At 39.6% G+C, this 14,834-nt stretch overlaps 1 protein-coding gene and 1 pseudogene across 1 annotated transcript; one reads left to right on the top strand and one right to left on the bottom strand.

Moving 5' to 3' along the window:
- Window positions 1-6,073: 6,073 nt before the first annotated feature.
- On the bottom strand, window positions 6,074-7,198 carry LOC138150265 (putative olfactory receptor 2W6). Its single transcript, XM_069073687.1, has one exon. It carries the CDS (start codon window positions 7,193-7,195, stop codon window positions 6,251-6,253), a length of 945 nt encoding a protein of 314 aa, XP_068929788.1. The 5' UTR covers window positions 7,196-7,198; the 3' UTR covers window positions 6,074-6,250.
- Window positions 7,199-8,004: 806 nt separating this feature from the next.
- Window positions 8,005-9,686, top strand: LOC138150266 (E3 ubiquitin-protein ligase RING1-like; annotated as a pseudogene).
- The last annotated feature ends 5,148 nt before the right edge of the window (window positions 9,687-14,834 follow it).

Raw genomic sequence — 14,834 nt, forward strand, 5'->3', positions numbered from 1 at the left:
TAAACACTGCATCCCTGTTCACTCTTTCTCCTATGTGGGTATTTTGAATCTCACACCTCCCTTCCTCTGTCATCATAATATCCCCCACTCCTGTCATTCCTCATTCCTTTGCTCCATTCCCTCAATTTATTTTCTTCCAAGAATTCCATCCATTTCATCCCTGTTCTAAAAATCAATCATCTCGGCTCTATTTTTGCTTTCCTCACTTTGAAGTCAATAGACACCTATATAATTATTGTGGAAGTTTGACAAGATTGTTACAGATTCCCTTGACTTTTTTTTCTACCCTTGTTCTTTTCTTAGGCAGAGAAATATTCTGAGAGGGTAAACACCCTCTAGGTTAGGATGATCATAAGTCAAATCCCTTTACATGGAGACAATCCTTACCCATCAAGGGAGTGGATCCCTCAAATCTAACTGAAGTCCAGATATATAGAGAGCAAATTCCCATTATTACCTATTGCATTCTCAGCATTTGGGACTGACTAGTGCCAACAGAATATATGGACCCTACTTAGAGTCATCTAGAGACTGTTATTTTCTAAATCTCCAAAAAGCCCTATGCCTGCAAACCAACTGCATATATACTCTATTGTACCAGACTACAGGAACCCAGCACTAAGAGAGGATCTCTCCCATTCCTCTCAAAAAACCCCAAAACTTCCTCAATCTTCTAAAACACTTCCAAATGAATATTCTTAAAACATTAGTCTGATTGCCTCCAGAATAAAATATTAATGTCTACTTCTAGCATTTAAAACCTGCAATAATATGACACTCACTTCCCTTTCCAGACATTTCATACTGACCTATTAACTAGTCTTTTGTTAAGTAGTCCACCTACTGCTTCCATATCTTTTCATATATTGTATCTTTTCATATTCGAAGCTTAGAATGTTGTCACTACTCTCCTCAATATCTTGAAATCACTAGATTACTTACTGTATTCTGTTCCCATGGACTACTCCATGGCAACTCTATAGTTATATCCTTGCTCTTGTCATCACTCACAAGTGTTCCACTTCTATGATCATAGATTCCCAAATTCCTTTATGTCTTACCCTGGAGTCTGTGAACTTGGTTTAAAAATATTTTTATTACTTTATTTAAAAATAATTGGTTTTCTTTATAATCATATTAGGCAACTAGGTGGTACAAAAGATAGGTACTGGGTCTGGAATTCAGAAGACTTGAGTTCAAATGTGGCCTCAAACACTTCTTAGCTATGTGATCTTGGGCAAGTCATTTAAACCTGTTCACGTCAGTTTCCTCATCTGTAAAATGAGCTGGAGAAGGAAATGGAAAACCACTTCAGTATCTTTGCCAAGAAAATTACAGATGGCAGCATGAAGGGCATGACTCAATAAAAAGAATTTATATACACATACACATGTATGTATGTATATGTGTATATAAATATATGCACACACGTATATGATGTGTGTGTATAATATTACATTATATATATTTCAGAATATTACTCTGAGAAGAAATCCATACATCTTTACCAGACTGCCAAAGGAATTCATAAAACAAAAATACTAAGGACCTGCTTTATATAATGATAATATTTTATCATACCAGGTTTCCCACCACCTTATAACACTTATTCCTGTTTTTCATCCTCAATAGGACCTATAATTCAAGATCATTTTCCTGTTTGGAGATTATTCTTCTTTTTCTATCTAGATCCTTTTATGAATTAATTCAATTCTATACTATCTTTGACACTGAGATTATTTCCCCCATTGTCCTTTTTCAAAGATACTTTGCCAAACTCCAAATTTAGATTTTTCTGGTCAACCACTCCTCTCTGCCCTGGAACAATGACTTGCAACTGAGCAATGTGTAAAAGAGCTGCTAGATGGAATCCATTTCTGCTTTTAGTGCTAGTGCAGGGGTCCCCTGGGATCTCTTTCTACTCAGGTTTTCACTTTCCCTGGGCTCCCCCATCTTGCTATTGGTTCCATAACTCAGTGCAGCTTCCAATGGCACTTTGACCAACTCCCACTTTCCTGTCCACAGACCTGTTTTTCTATTTTTCTAATCTTAACTGGACTGGAAAATGGCACAATGTGACTTTTTTTTTTACTTTCCTCTTCAGAACTCAGATTGGCCTATTTGTTTCGGTCATTGTAGAAGTGGTTTTTAGGGAGCTTTGGCCAAATTGTTACCTCTCACTCATCCATCTTGACTCTTCCTCCTTATAATCCCTACTGGGCCCTCACTGCAATAAGGCAATCCTTTTACATTTTCCTAATTGATTCACTTTATCCTGCCCACCATAGGGTCTATTTCAAATCTTTCCATCTCTCCTCGAGCCTCCTGTGGAATTCTCTTTCTCTACCCTCTCAGCTGAGAACATTACTTCATACATCATTGAAGGAAAAAAAAATTAAGACAATTTGTCAAGAGCATTAAAATAATGCATATGTCTTCTACTTTTCCCCTCACCTGTCACTCCTGACTCCCCCCGCAAAAAGCCTATGAAAATGTGATTTTTCTCCTGGCTAACCTTAATCTCATTCCATCCCACATCTTTGCCAACAAATTTCCCCCTCTATCATTTCCACTCTGTAAGCAGTCTTTAGTCTCTATCTAGGGGCTCCTTCCTAGCTCCTTATAATATACTAATGTTTCTCCTGCCCTTAAAAGCTCTTCACATTATCTGATGATCCATGTCACCTATCATCCTGTATCTCTCCTCCTATTTGCAATCCATAATCCATTTCTTCAATTCTTCTCCTCTCTCTCAATTCTAAACATTCTGAACATTCTCTGAACTGACATGAAATTGAACTCTCCAAAGATACCAATGATGTCTTCATTGCCAAACCTAATGGACTTTTCTAAGTCCTCATCCTTCTTGATTTCCCTGCAGACTTTGAAACTGTCAGTCATCCTCTTCTCCTGGATACTCTATTCTCTCTTGCTCTTAGTGACATTTCTTTCTCCCGAATCTCCTTCTCATCTAATCACACTTTCTCAGTGTCCTTTGTAGAACTGTCAAAATGTCTACCTAGGCCCTCTCTCTTGGGCATTTTTCTCTTGCCAGGGTTCTCTTATCTTCTTCCTCTAGAAAATATTTCTTGCTAATGTCATTAGTACATTTAATGCTTGTGCCTTTACACTTAAATTACTCAATGTTTGAGTTTACATCTTGTATGAATATAGCTCTTGGTGTGTTTTCTCTCTCATTGGAATATGAAGTCTTTGAGAGGTAGGACCATTAAAAAAAACTTTATTTGTATCCCCATGCTTAGCTATGTTCTTGGCATATAGGAAGCACTTAATGAATGCTTATTGACTGACCAATTGATAATTCTTTAAGACAGTTCAAATTTAAGTTACTTTAAGATATTTTCTTTGCTCCTTTAACCTAGTTGGTAGTGCTATCTCTGTCATTTGCACATTTTATCCCATAGCATTTTGGTTACCATTTCCTTCTCTACTTATTATAATAACTCCCATTATGGTAATTTGAGTACAGAATGTGGGGTTCAAACACTAAAAAGATTTAAGGCAGCACATATAAAGACAATTATGCAAGGGTTTAAAAAAATGAATGTAGTTAATAGAGGTGGATATATGGACCAGAAGCATGAAAGGCATTTTATTATTCATTTTGCTTCCTTTCTTATTCTTTTACATGAGAGACCAAAGGAACCTTGGACTTTAAAAAATGTAGGCAGTCATACCCAGAAGATCTTTGATAGCCTATTGGAGGGACAAGTTCCTTTCTGTTGCTTAATGGGTGACTTTCTGCATCTAAATGAGACTGGAACTTTCAACAGAGAGACTCTATAAAGTATAGAAAGATTAGTCAGCAGGATGATTACTTTCTATTTGGTGAACTTGGCTCCTAGGACAAAAAAATCTTAATCTGAGCAAGAAACTCCTATTACACACAAGACTCTCAGAACCAACAGTTCTCCTTATGGGGGACAAAAGTCAGACCATTAGGGGTTTACCTCCCACCACATTCCAATAATGAGAGGTGTGTGGTTTCTGTATTTTCTAAATGCACATATCTTATGGCTCTGGACTTTAGGCTACAAGAAAGATAGAAGACCCTATTCTTCCTATTCACTTTAGGTAAAGAAGTCAGAACCTGGAAGTAGAGAGCAACCTACTTCTTTCTCAGCGGAGCCTTAGTCAGCAGACAGCAATGGAAAAGTATCAAGCAGTATCCATGCAAGGAGAAATAACTGGTAGAGACTACAGACCCAGGTACATGATGAAAGAAACTGAATGATTTAGAAGACCAGGAGGGGGTTGCAATGGTAGAATAAAAATGATGACTTCATCAGAAAACATTGGTGGTCTTACAGAATGTGAAGCAAATTGCTTCTCCATCTATATTTACTGTTCACTCATGTTCCCTATGTGTGTGTGTGTGTGTGTGTGTGTCTATGTTCTTTACAGGTGTCCAAGATGGTAAGTATGTTTATAGGAAAGTGTGCCCCAGTCATATAGGGAAAGATCAACTGATATGTTTCTTACTAGATTGAATCATTAAATAGTTTCATAATTCACTTTGAATTAAATAATAATGAAACTAATTCATTAAATAATTCTCTTTGAATCCTCTATCTTCTGGCTGACGAAAGTTAACAGAACAGGATTCATTATTTTAAAGCATTTATAAACCCACAGAGCACATGTAAACTGGGGGTTGCTTATCTTAGGGTATTCAAATGTAAGGGAGCAGTGCCTCCAGGTGCCATATATATGAGTTTCCTTCCTTTATTAAGCTATATGTTACTTAATGATGGGGCCTGTATATTTTTTATATCTTTCTATTCCACAGCTAATTGCATGTAAGACCTTATTCATGTGTGTTGAGTGAATGAATTGCTGAATGAATTCTCTTTTTTTTTTTTTTTACTTTTTCCCTAGGTCTACCACAGTCAGTTGATTATCACCAGATGTCACATGAAAGATTATACACAAGTTGAAACCCTCAGAAATAAAGACATGATAATGAGTCATTAGGGATATTCTGTACAATGTCTGTCATTAGGCATGCAATAAACTTTTACTGCTGGCATACAAGTGGAAGACATCTTAGTATGCTGAGATTTAAAATTCCAAAGTGAATGCTTTTACATTTTCAATATTTTGTAGCTTTATATAAACCTTCCATTGTGCCTAGTAACTGGCTTTGCACAATGGGATGAATAATAAATGAACATTATTCATTTTATGATTGAATAAATGGGAAGCCTGAATAATGAGAAGATAATTATAAGAAATATCATATTGTCAGACAAACTTGACATAAGAAACCTCCACAATCTTTAGCAAGCATAACTCTTGAAACTATGCATATGATACCAAATTATGATAAATTCAGGGGGTAGAAACTATCACACTCATTTTCTCATGTCATTTATTCCAAACAGTGTGTTGAAATGTGTTTTTTTCATTTTCAACTGATTATTTGTTATTATATATGCAGTTTCTGACACTGAATAAATATGTCCCTTTATTTACTATCTGACAACTTTCCTGAGACCTCCTTTATGATTTGCATTCTTTTTGGTAGGGAATACAATTGCTCATATGTTTTTTTTTTTTAGAGAACTAAATGAGAATGGGCAGCAGGTTGGGAATAAGGTAGTTGTAGTAGGTAAAATTATAAGAGGCATTAACAGACAGGTAACTAGGAACATGGGAAGAGAAATAGAAACTGACCTGTGTCTTAGTAAGTTAAACTATGTCAAACATAGTAGTAAGTTAAACTATTACCACCAAAAGACCATGAAAACTCAACAACTATTGACTCTTGATCCCCTCAAACCTCATATAAAGTCTCTGATATATTGTTACCTCATTTTTAGCCAAATTACTATTGTTCTAGATAGCTAATGTTGGTTCTTTTTAAAGATTTATGTCAAGGGAGATTACAAAATGATTTTGAATACTATCTTCACTTACTCATGAGATCTGCTTAGCACGAATCTCTATTCATCAAGTGAATCAAGTGAACCATCAAGTTAAAAAATTTCATAAGCTGGAAGAAAGGAATTATGGATAAACCAAGATAATTGTCCTTTGCTTTAAACCCTAACACTAAGGAAAACACTAGGCAGCAGTGAAGATAAAGATTAATAGAAACTTAGATTGAGAAATGAAAAGAAGGAAAATGACCTAGTTCTGAATGATACAAAATAGTGGGAATCAAGGAATTGACTCCAACGGAATCCTGATTAATTTTTATTTGTTCCATTTAATCATTTCAAAATTCTTACCTTTCCCTTGCTTCCTGCTGCCTACCAAAAATCTTCTTCAGTGCTCCTTTCACTTCCTTATTTCTTAGAGTGTAAATAAGAGGATTCAACATAGGGGTCACCAAGTTGTAGAAAAGAGTGAGGAACTTGCCCTTGTCCTGAGAGAAGCTGTTCCCTGGCTGCATATACATATAGATGATACTCCCATAAAAAAGGGAGACTACTGTGAGGTGGGAGCTGCAAGTGTTCAAGGCCTTTCTCCGCCCAGCTGCTGACTTAATCCTCATCACTGCTGCAGCAATGTAGCCATAGGAGACAAGGATGAGGAAGAGGGGCAATAGGACGATGAGGATGGCAAAGGTAAAGGCTAGCATCTCTACTGCACGAACATCTACACATGCCATCTTGATCAGAGCAGGCATCTCACATAGGAAGTGATTGACACGTCGCTTGCCACATCGTGAAAGGGTCATCGTCAATGGAGACATGACAATGGCATTGACTAAGCCACTACCCCAGGCCACAGCTGCCAGCTGTAAGCAGAGTTGGGGGTGCATTATAGACATATAGTGCAATGGTTTGCAGACAGCAACATATCGATCATATGCCATGACAGCCAGGAGAATGCACTCAATCCCACCTACAGAGAGAAAGGAGAATAACTGGACGGCACAACCTGCATAGCTAATGGTCTTATCTGGGCCCCAGAGATTGACCAACATCTGCGGGATGCAACTAGTACTGAAACACAGGTCCAGGAAGGAGAGGTTGGCCAAAAAGAAGTACATAGGGGTATGAAGTCGCGGGTCCAATATGGATACCAGAATTATGGTGGTATTGCCCAATACAGCCACAGAATACAAAGTCAAATTGACATTGAACAGGATCAACTCCAGCTTAGGACGATCAGAAAAGCCCACCAAGATAAAATTATATTCTGAGCTATCATTGGCCTTTTCCATTGCTGTTATCTTGTATCACCTGTATGGGCAAGAAGAACAGAATGATTAATGCTTCAGTCTTTTCCATCCCAGGAAAACAGAAGAATGCATATTATCTTATATCATATTTCCCAAGAGGGCCATTTTATGAAGCATTAAAATCAGACAAAAGAAGAGAGTTTTCAGAGAAAAATGAAAGGGACAGCATGGAAGAAATGAAGAAAAGCAAAGAAAATAAAAAGGGAACATTATAGGGAATTTTAGGTCTTATAATCTATCCAATTCACCTCAGCCTCATCAGAGGGATACCATACTATAAAACATCAGACTAAATGTACAGTGGAGTAGTACTTAATATTAGAGAGTAGACTGAACAATAGTGAGAGTTAAATCCACTACAGACAAAAAGAGATTGTAAGGTATTATATATATGATTACTCCACATGACTTAAGAAGTGATGTCAGATGTTTCCAATGCTTCCCTCAAGTGTAGACTGGAGATTAACCAGGTCCAAATGGACTTACAAATGAATTCTACAAAACAACCATTATTAAGCACCTAATATGTACCAGACACTGTACGAAATAGTAGAGATACAAAAAGGTGCAAAAGAGTCCTGATCTTCAAGGAGCACTCAATCTCATGGGAAGAAAAAAAAAACAACCAAATACATAAAACCAAACTATATACAGGATAAATAGCAAACAACAAAAGAAAGATATTGGAATTAAGAGAGATTGGGGGATGTAACCATCATTATGAGTCAGACAGGGGAGGGAATGGGAAGGCGGAAGTGAGGCAAGGGCCCGAGGGCCCCAGCCTTGGCGGCGGCGGGACCAGGATCCTGAGTGGGAGGGACCGGGGACTGAGTGAGCTTGGCCCGGGAGGATTCCTTCAGCTGCTCCTTAGTGGCTCTGTCTGCCCCCAGATCTCCGGGGTGGTGGTCGATTCCTTGTTACCATGGCGACCCCGGGGATGCACAGAGCACCAGCAAAACGTGGGAACTGAGTCTCTATGAGCTGTTTTGGACCCCACAGGAGGCCATCATGGATGGCACAGAGATTGCTGCTTCCCCACGGTTCCTACATTCAGAGCTCATGTGCCCGATCTGTCTGGACATGCTGAAGAATACCAAACCATGACCACAAAGGAGTGTCTTCATCGATTCTGCTCCGACTGCATTGTCACTGCTCTGTGTAGTGGGAACAAAGAGTGCCCCACTTGTAGGAAGAAGCTGGTGTCAAAGCGGTCCCTTCGACCTGATCCAAACTTTGATGTACTGATCTCCAAAATTTACCCAAGTCGAGAAGAGTATGAGGCACATCAGGATCCTGTCCTCATCCGGCTTAGCTGCCTGCACAACCAGCAAGCACTAAGCTCTAGCATTGAGGAGGGGCTCCCAATGCAGGCAATTCACAGGGCCCAATGTATTAGGAGGCCAATGCCAGAGTCAGACCAGACAACAACAACGAGTGGTGGGGAGGTAGAGCCTGGTGAGGGAGAGGGAGATGGGGATGGGGAAGATGTTAGCTCAGATTCTGCCCCAGACTCCACTCCTGGACCTGCCCCCAAGCAACATTGAACAGGAGTTGTGGGAAGTAGCAGTGGAGGGAAAGGGGGAGGGGCTGCTGGAGGTATAGGTGGGGGAGCAGGCTCTGAGCATTCTGGGGACCGGGGTGCCCCCCTGGGTGGGGGGGACCTGGGTCCACCAAGCCTCCCTGGGGCCCCCAGTCCTCCTGAGCCAGGAGGAGAGATTGAGCTTGTCTTCCGGCCCATCCTCTGCTTGTCAAAAAAGGAGAATACAGTCAGAATAGATATGTGAAGCCAACGGGGAATGCCACAGTTGACCACCTTTCCCAGTACTTGGCTCTAACGATTGCATTTGAGCTGAGGCAGCAACAAGAGGCTGGGGAGCCTGGGGCACCAGGTGGAGGAGTCCCAGAACCTGGAGGACCTGAGGAAGGTGGGGGGGAGGCACCAGGAACTGGAGGAACTGATGGGCCAGAGGAGCCAGTCTTGCCTGGCCTGCAGGGTGTCAGTGAGAAGCAGTATACCATCTACATTGCACCTGGGGGAGGAGCTTTCACCACCCTGAATGGCTCACTGACCCTGGAGTTGGTGAATGAGAAGTTCTGGAAGGTGTCCAGACCCCTGGAGCTATGCTATGCCCCCACTAAGGACCCCAAATGACCCAAGGGGATGGGGGTCTTAGGGCTTTTGTGTGTATGTGCAAGCTCCGCTTCCAGGTCTATATTCCCCCCATCCCCCACCGCCTTGCCCTACCCTGCAGGTCAGCGAGAGGACACCGATGAGGACAAGTGGCTTTTATACAAAGTGTCTATATCAGATTCTTCTATATTGTACAGAGTGGGGTGTGCACCCCCAACTCCTTCCTTTTCTACTCACCAGTCACCTCCTTTCTGTAATGGGGATATTGTGGAGGGAGGAAAACCTTCCTTTCCCCAAACAACAACGCATTTGCTTTTTTTTTTTCTTTCAAAAAAAAAAAAAGAGATTGGGAATGACTTCCTGTAGGAGGTCATCTTTTAGATGAGTCCTAAAAGAAGCTGGCAAATTCAATAGACATAGATGAAGAAAGAGAGCATTCCAGGCATGAAGGACAGTCAAAGAAAATGTCTAGAGCCCAATTAGTGTCTTATTCATGGAACAGCCAGGAGACCACTGTCACTAGATCAAGAGAAATGTGGTGCAAAATAAAGTGTAAGGGGGCCAAAAAGGAAGGAGGGGACTACAGTATTAAGGTGATAGGGAGCCACTGGGATTTATTGACTAGAGAGATAACATGGTTAGAAGTGCACTTTAGAAAAGTAACTGGAGTGGATGAATAGAAGATGAATTGGAGTGTGGAGAGACTTGAGGTACACAGACCCCACAGAAAACTATGTCAATGGTCCAGGAAGGAAATGATGCGGGCTTCTGTTAGAGTGCCAGCAGTGTCAGAGTAGAGAAGACTGATTTAAGAGACATTGCAAAGATGACAGGAATAGAAGACAACACCTAGGTTACAAACCTGAGGGAGTAGGAGGATAGTGGTGTGCTCTATAATAATAGGGAACGTAGGAGTGGGGAGAGTTTAGGGGAAAAGGTAACGAATTCTATTTAGGAAATATTGAGTTGAAGATATGTATTCGACATCCAGTTCAAGATGTTTGAAGGGCACTTGGAGGTACAAGACTGGTGGTCAACAGAGAGGTTGGGGAAATATAGGGAGATTTGTGAATTGTCAGCATAGGACTTATAATTAAATGCATGGAATCTGATGAGATCACCAATTAAAGCAGTTTAAAGGGAGGAAAAAAGATGGCCCAGGACAGAGACATGTGGACACCTGTGGTTAGAGATCATGGTATACATGAGAATCCAGTAAAGAAGACTGAGAAAAAGCAGTCAGACAGGTAGCAGAAGAACAAGGAGAGAGTGATGTCCTGAAAACCTAAAGAGAAGAGAATATCAAGGAAAAGAGGGTGATCAGCATTGTCAGGGCCTCCAGAGAGGTCAAGGAGAATGAGAAAAGGCTATTGGATTTGGCAATTAAGAGATTATTGGTAACTTTGGAGAGAGTAGTTTCAGTGCAATGATGAAGTTTGGGGCTGGATTGTAAGGAGTTAGGAAGATAGTGAAAGGAGAAAAAAATGGCTCCATTTATTGTAGAGAGCATTTTTAAGAACTTTAGCCACAAAGGACAGATGCAATATAAAATGATTGTTAGTGGATTTTTGTTTTCTTAGGATGGGTGAGATATGGGCATGTGTACAGGCAAGAAGAAATGAGCTAGTAGGTGGAGGAGTAGATCACTGGGAAATGAGTAGGCTGAGGAAAAAATAATGTAAGGGTGCTTGAGAAAGAATTGATATGTATGTTCCTTATTATGAGGTTAGGAGTTAGAATGGGGAAGAGAGAAAAATTATGAGCCAGGTATTGAATTCACTGAGAAAGGGAGGGAACTGACCTGGAAGGCTATAGAAAAAAGCTATTAGGATTTTGTTTGGATGGTAAATATGACCATCATGAACATCAAGAAGAAGTTAATGGGTGATGGAAGTAGAGAGAGAATAAGGAACTGAAAATAGGGAGCAAAGAATATTCAATCCCTCTTACCTACCCTAACTTGACCAGTGAGCTGAAGGGAATGAGGGAAGGTGCAGCAAGTATTGAAAAAGGTAGCCAAGGATTTTGTGTCATCAGAGGGGTAGATTTTTTTTAATAATAGCTAGTAGATGAAAAGAGTGGGAAAGGAAAAGATTTGGGCTGAAGGAAAGTATTTTGCCTACAGAACAGGCATTTTGCACAACACAGTGCAAGATGTGGATGGTATTTGGTTGGAATTTTGGGGCAGGGGGGTTGAAGAGGATGGGAATAAGCAATTGGGTGGTGGAAGATGAAGAATGTGGTTTGGATGACTACCTATAAGGGTTCAGGACCATTGGCATGTGTAGGTATAACCACAATAAAATGTTCACAAAAATGAAGAAAAAATAAATTTTACAAAATTTGTTCTCTTAAAACAATGTGATTTTGATACTCAAAACTAGGGAGAAGGATAGCAGAGGAGGAAAACTATAAAGCAATATCCTTAATGAATATCAGTACCAAAAACAATATACCAATGACCCTTTAAGAATACAGACATACAAAACAATTGTTCATATGACCAGATTGGAATTATACTAGAAATATGAGCATAGTCGTCATATTAAAACTGCATCTTACTCTGGTCCCCCTGACAGCTCCCTTCCCTTCTAAATACTATAGTAAGTTTATGAGAAGCAAGTTTAAAGTAACAGTAAATAAGCCTGCAAATAGGAACCTAGAAGTGAAGTATGGACTATCCCAAAGATATAGGAGTATAATTGGAAAACTATATTGTATATTAACTAAAAATCATATGCTGAGATTGTACTAAATCAAGGGAAGTCATCTAAGTCTTACTACCAGACAAGCTCCACACATTCATAGTAAGGCCAGTAAATCACCAAATGATGCTGGTAACTTTGATGTGATGAAGACATATGTTAATGAGCTATCCTCAAGATGAGACAGTGTAATGGCAAGCTAAGAAGTAGTTCACACCTTGTTTCAGCTATTTAAATAACACAGAAGTAGTTAATTATCTTGTTTCAGTTCATTATTGTATCAAGTATTAAGATCCAGAACTTGTAAATCCCACAACTTGTGAACCATAGAACTTGTGAACTCCTGTTGTTGATGCAATAGGAAGGGGAGGAGTGAATGATCACATATATAAGGAGAGGCCCAGGCTGGAGAGAGCAGAATTGAGAACAGAAATTGTGGTGGCAGAACTGAGAACTGAACTGAGAACTGAGAACTGAGAACTGAGAAGAACTGAGAAGAGAAATGAGAACTGAGCAATACTGAGCAGAACTGAGAAGGGAGCTCTTGTGGTGGAGGAGAAAACTTGTGGTATCCTGACACTCTGTCTCTTCTGTCTGTGTTGATGTTTGTTTGTGGTACTTTGTACAGAAGCCCTGGGACCTTACTGGAAGCCTTGAAAGATGATTTTCTGGCTGTCTGTATACATAAGTCCTGGAGAAGGGTTTTGGAAATCCTGGGACTTTACTGATGATTTGTATTGACCTCTTGGGTCTGTGTTGATTTCTATACTGATGATTTGTGTTGAGTTCTGTTGGTGGGTCTGTGTTGATTTCACAGGCTGATAGTGAATTGATGATGGTGCCAGAAATGTGCATGAATGTTGTTTTGGCTCTGTTAAGCTTTGTCTTCCCAGAAATAGGAACTGTGAAGGACTTGAGGAGGACTGGACACTGTGAGCTTCGGTATGGAATGGGAACTGGACTAGGAGCTAAGAGCTGTCTGCCTTTGAATCCAGGTGACAGTTGGATAGATTTGGGCAGGAGCTGGGACCATGGAAGAGGAACCATAGAATCTTAGAGCCAGCCTCAAGTCAAGATGAAAAGACCTCTCCTTGGGTATCTAATGCAAACTGAGAAGACCATGATTTACTGTGGCTTAGGTATGGAAGGATTTTATACTCTGTATCCTCTACCTCTTCAGGATGATTGAATTAAAGGTGATTGGAAACTAATCTCCAATTAAGAAGAAAGAAGACTTTTTGACTGAGAGATTAAGACAATGTTACCTGGGGGTGGAAAACTTTGACCTTTGCACTTTGTGTCCCTTAAGGAGGCTGCCTCTTTAAGGATGGTTGAGTTAAGGACTTACTAAATGATTGAGTTACTGAATGATTGAGCTTCTAAGGATTGTACTTTGTTTAAAACCATGTCGCCACTTTGGTGAAAACTATGTGGCTATAGTTTACTATACTATGTAATCAGAACCTTGAAGCTGTTCACAGCAGCAGTCTTCTGGAAAACTGCTCATGCTTGGCTTTACACACAGATAAGTGGTCTGCCTCTCACCAAACTCCTAGAAGAATGAGATTCCAAACTCCTGCTCTCCAAGTAGCCTTCCATCTCTATTTGGGGCCATGATGCCAAGTGTTTCTAACTCCAATCCATCATTATGTGACTCACTCTTTGTGCCTCTTCCCATTCTCTTCTTTATGCTTCCTGATTTTCTCTACTACTCTATCCCTGTCCCCATCCTCTCTGCCTCTGTACCCACTCCTTTTCACTGCTTGTCTCTGTAGTTTCTGTGTCATTGGCCCCTGTACTTTCCGTATCTTTATAATTGAAACCTTATTCCTTACTGCCATCCTGGTCTTTCCTGGTGAGTATCCAAAGAACTAAGTGTGCCTGACCCCTTTCAAAACTACATAAATTAATTAACAATTCAGTTGTAAACATCATTATTAATCATATTAGTGACAGTTTTTAGCAAGTTATCTATTTTAATAAGTGAAAAAAAGCTTCAGCAAAAATATTCAACTAAGTTATTTTCCCTATTATGTCCAAATATATATATATACTTAAAATCAAGAAGTGGTAGGAATTAACATATACCCATACCATGATTTGCTAGTAATAGCAAAGGTAAGGTAAGGAAACCCAGTATTTCCACTATTGTTTGTGGAATGCTAGAAATGCTTGTTCTAGCAATATGACAAGAAAAAGAAATTTAGGAAACAAACTCAGGTCTTCCTGACTCCAGGGCTGGTGCTCTATTCACTGTGCCACCTAGCCACCCCAGGAAACAAACTCAAAGAGGAACAAAACTATCTGTATTTCTAGATAACATGGTGGTTTACATAGAAAACTCCGAAAATCAGCAAAAATATTTTTACAAATTAGTAACTTTAGTGAATTAGTAGGATACAAATTATATCTAGAAAATGTAAACATTCCACTTTATCACTAAAAAGAGAGAAAGATCTAGGAAGAAAAATGATATTTATAATTACAGAATGTACTAAAACACCTAAGAAATTATATGAATGCACCTTTGAGGTAGCAAGGCATATTGTATAGTCTAATTTTGCCTTGTTTTTTTTTTACTATGCTTCTTAAACTGTGGGTCACATGATCCACAATTTATGAAGCATGAAGAGGTCTTGCGTGTAAAAGGTTTAAAAAGTTCTGGTCTAGAAGACATATGGTCAGGATGGCTTACATTCAAAAGCTTCTTATTCTTACTAGCTGTTTGACTATCAAAAGGTCATTTAAATTTTTTGACCTGTTTCCTCATATATAAAATTGAGAT

Source organism: Petaurus breviceps, unplaced genomic scaffold (genome assembly GCF_028583685.1).
Source record: "Petaurus breviceps papuanus isolate PSGF00001 unplaced genomic scaffold, PetGlider_PUasm1.0 90865, whole genome shotgun sequence".
NCBI lineage: Eukaryota > Metazoa > Chordata > Mammalia > Diprotodontia > Petauridae > Petaurus > Petaurus breviceps.

Bases quoted from the DNA above. Each gene is read 5' to 3' on its own strand.
- LOC138150265 (XM_069073687.1), bottom strand. From the start codon at position 7,195: ATGGAAAAGGCCAATGATAGCTCAGAATATAATTTTATCTTGGTGGGC.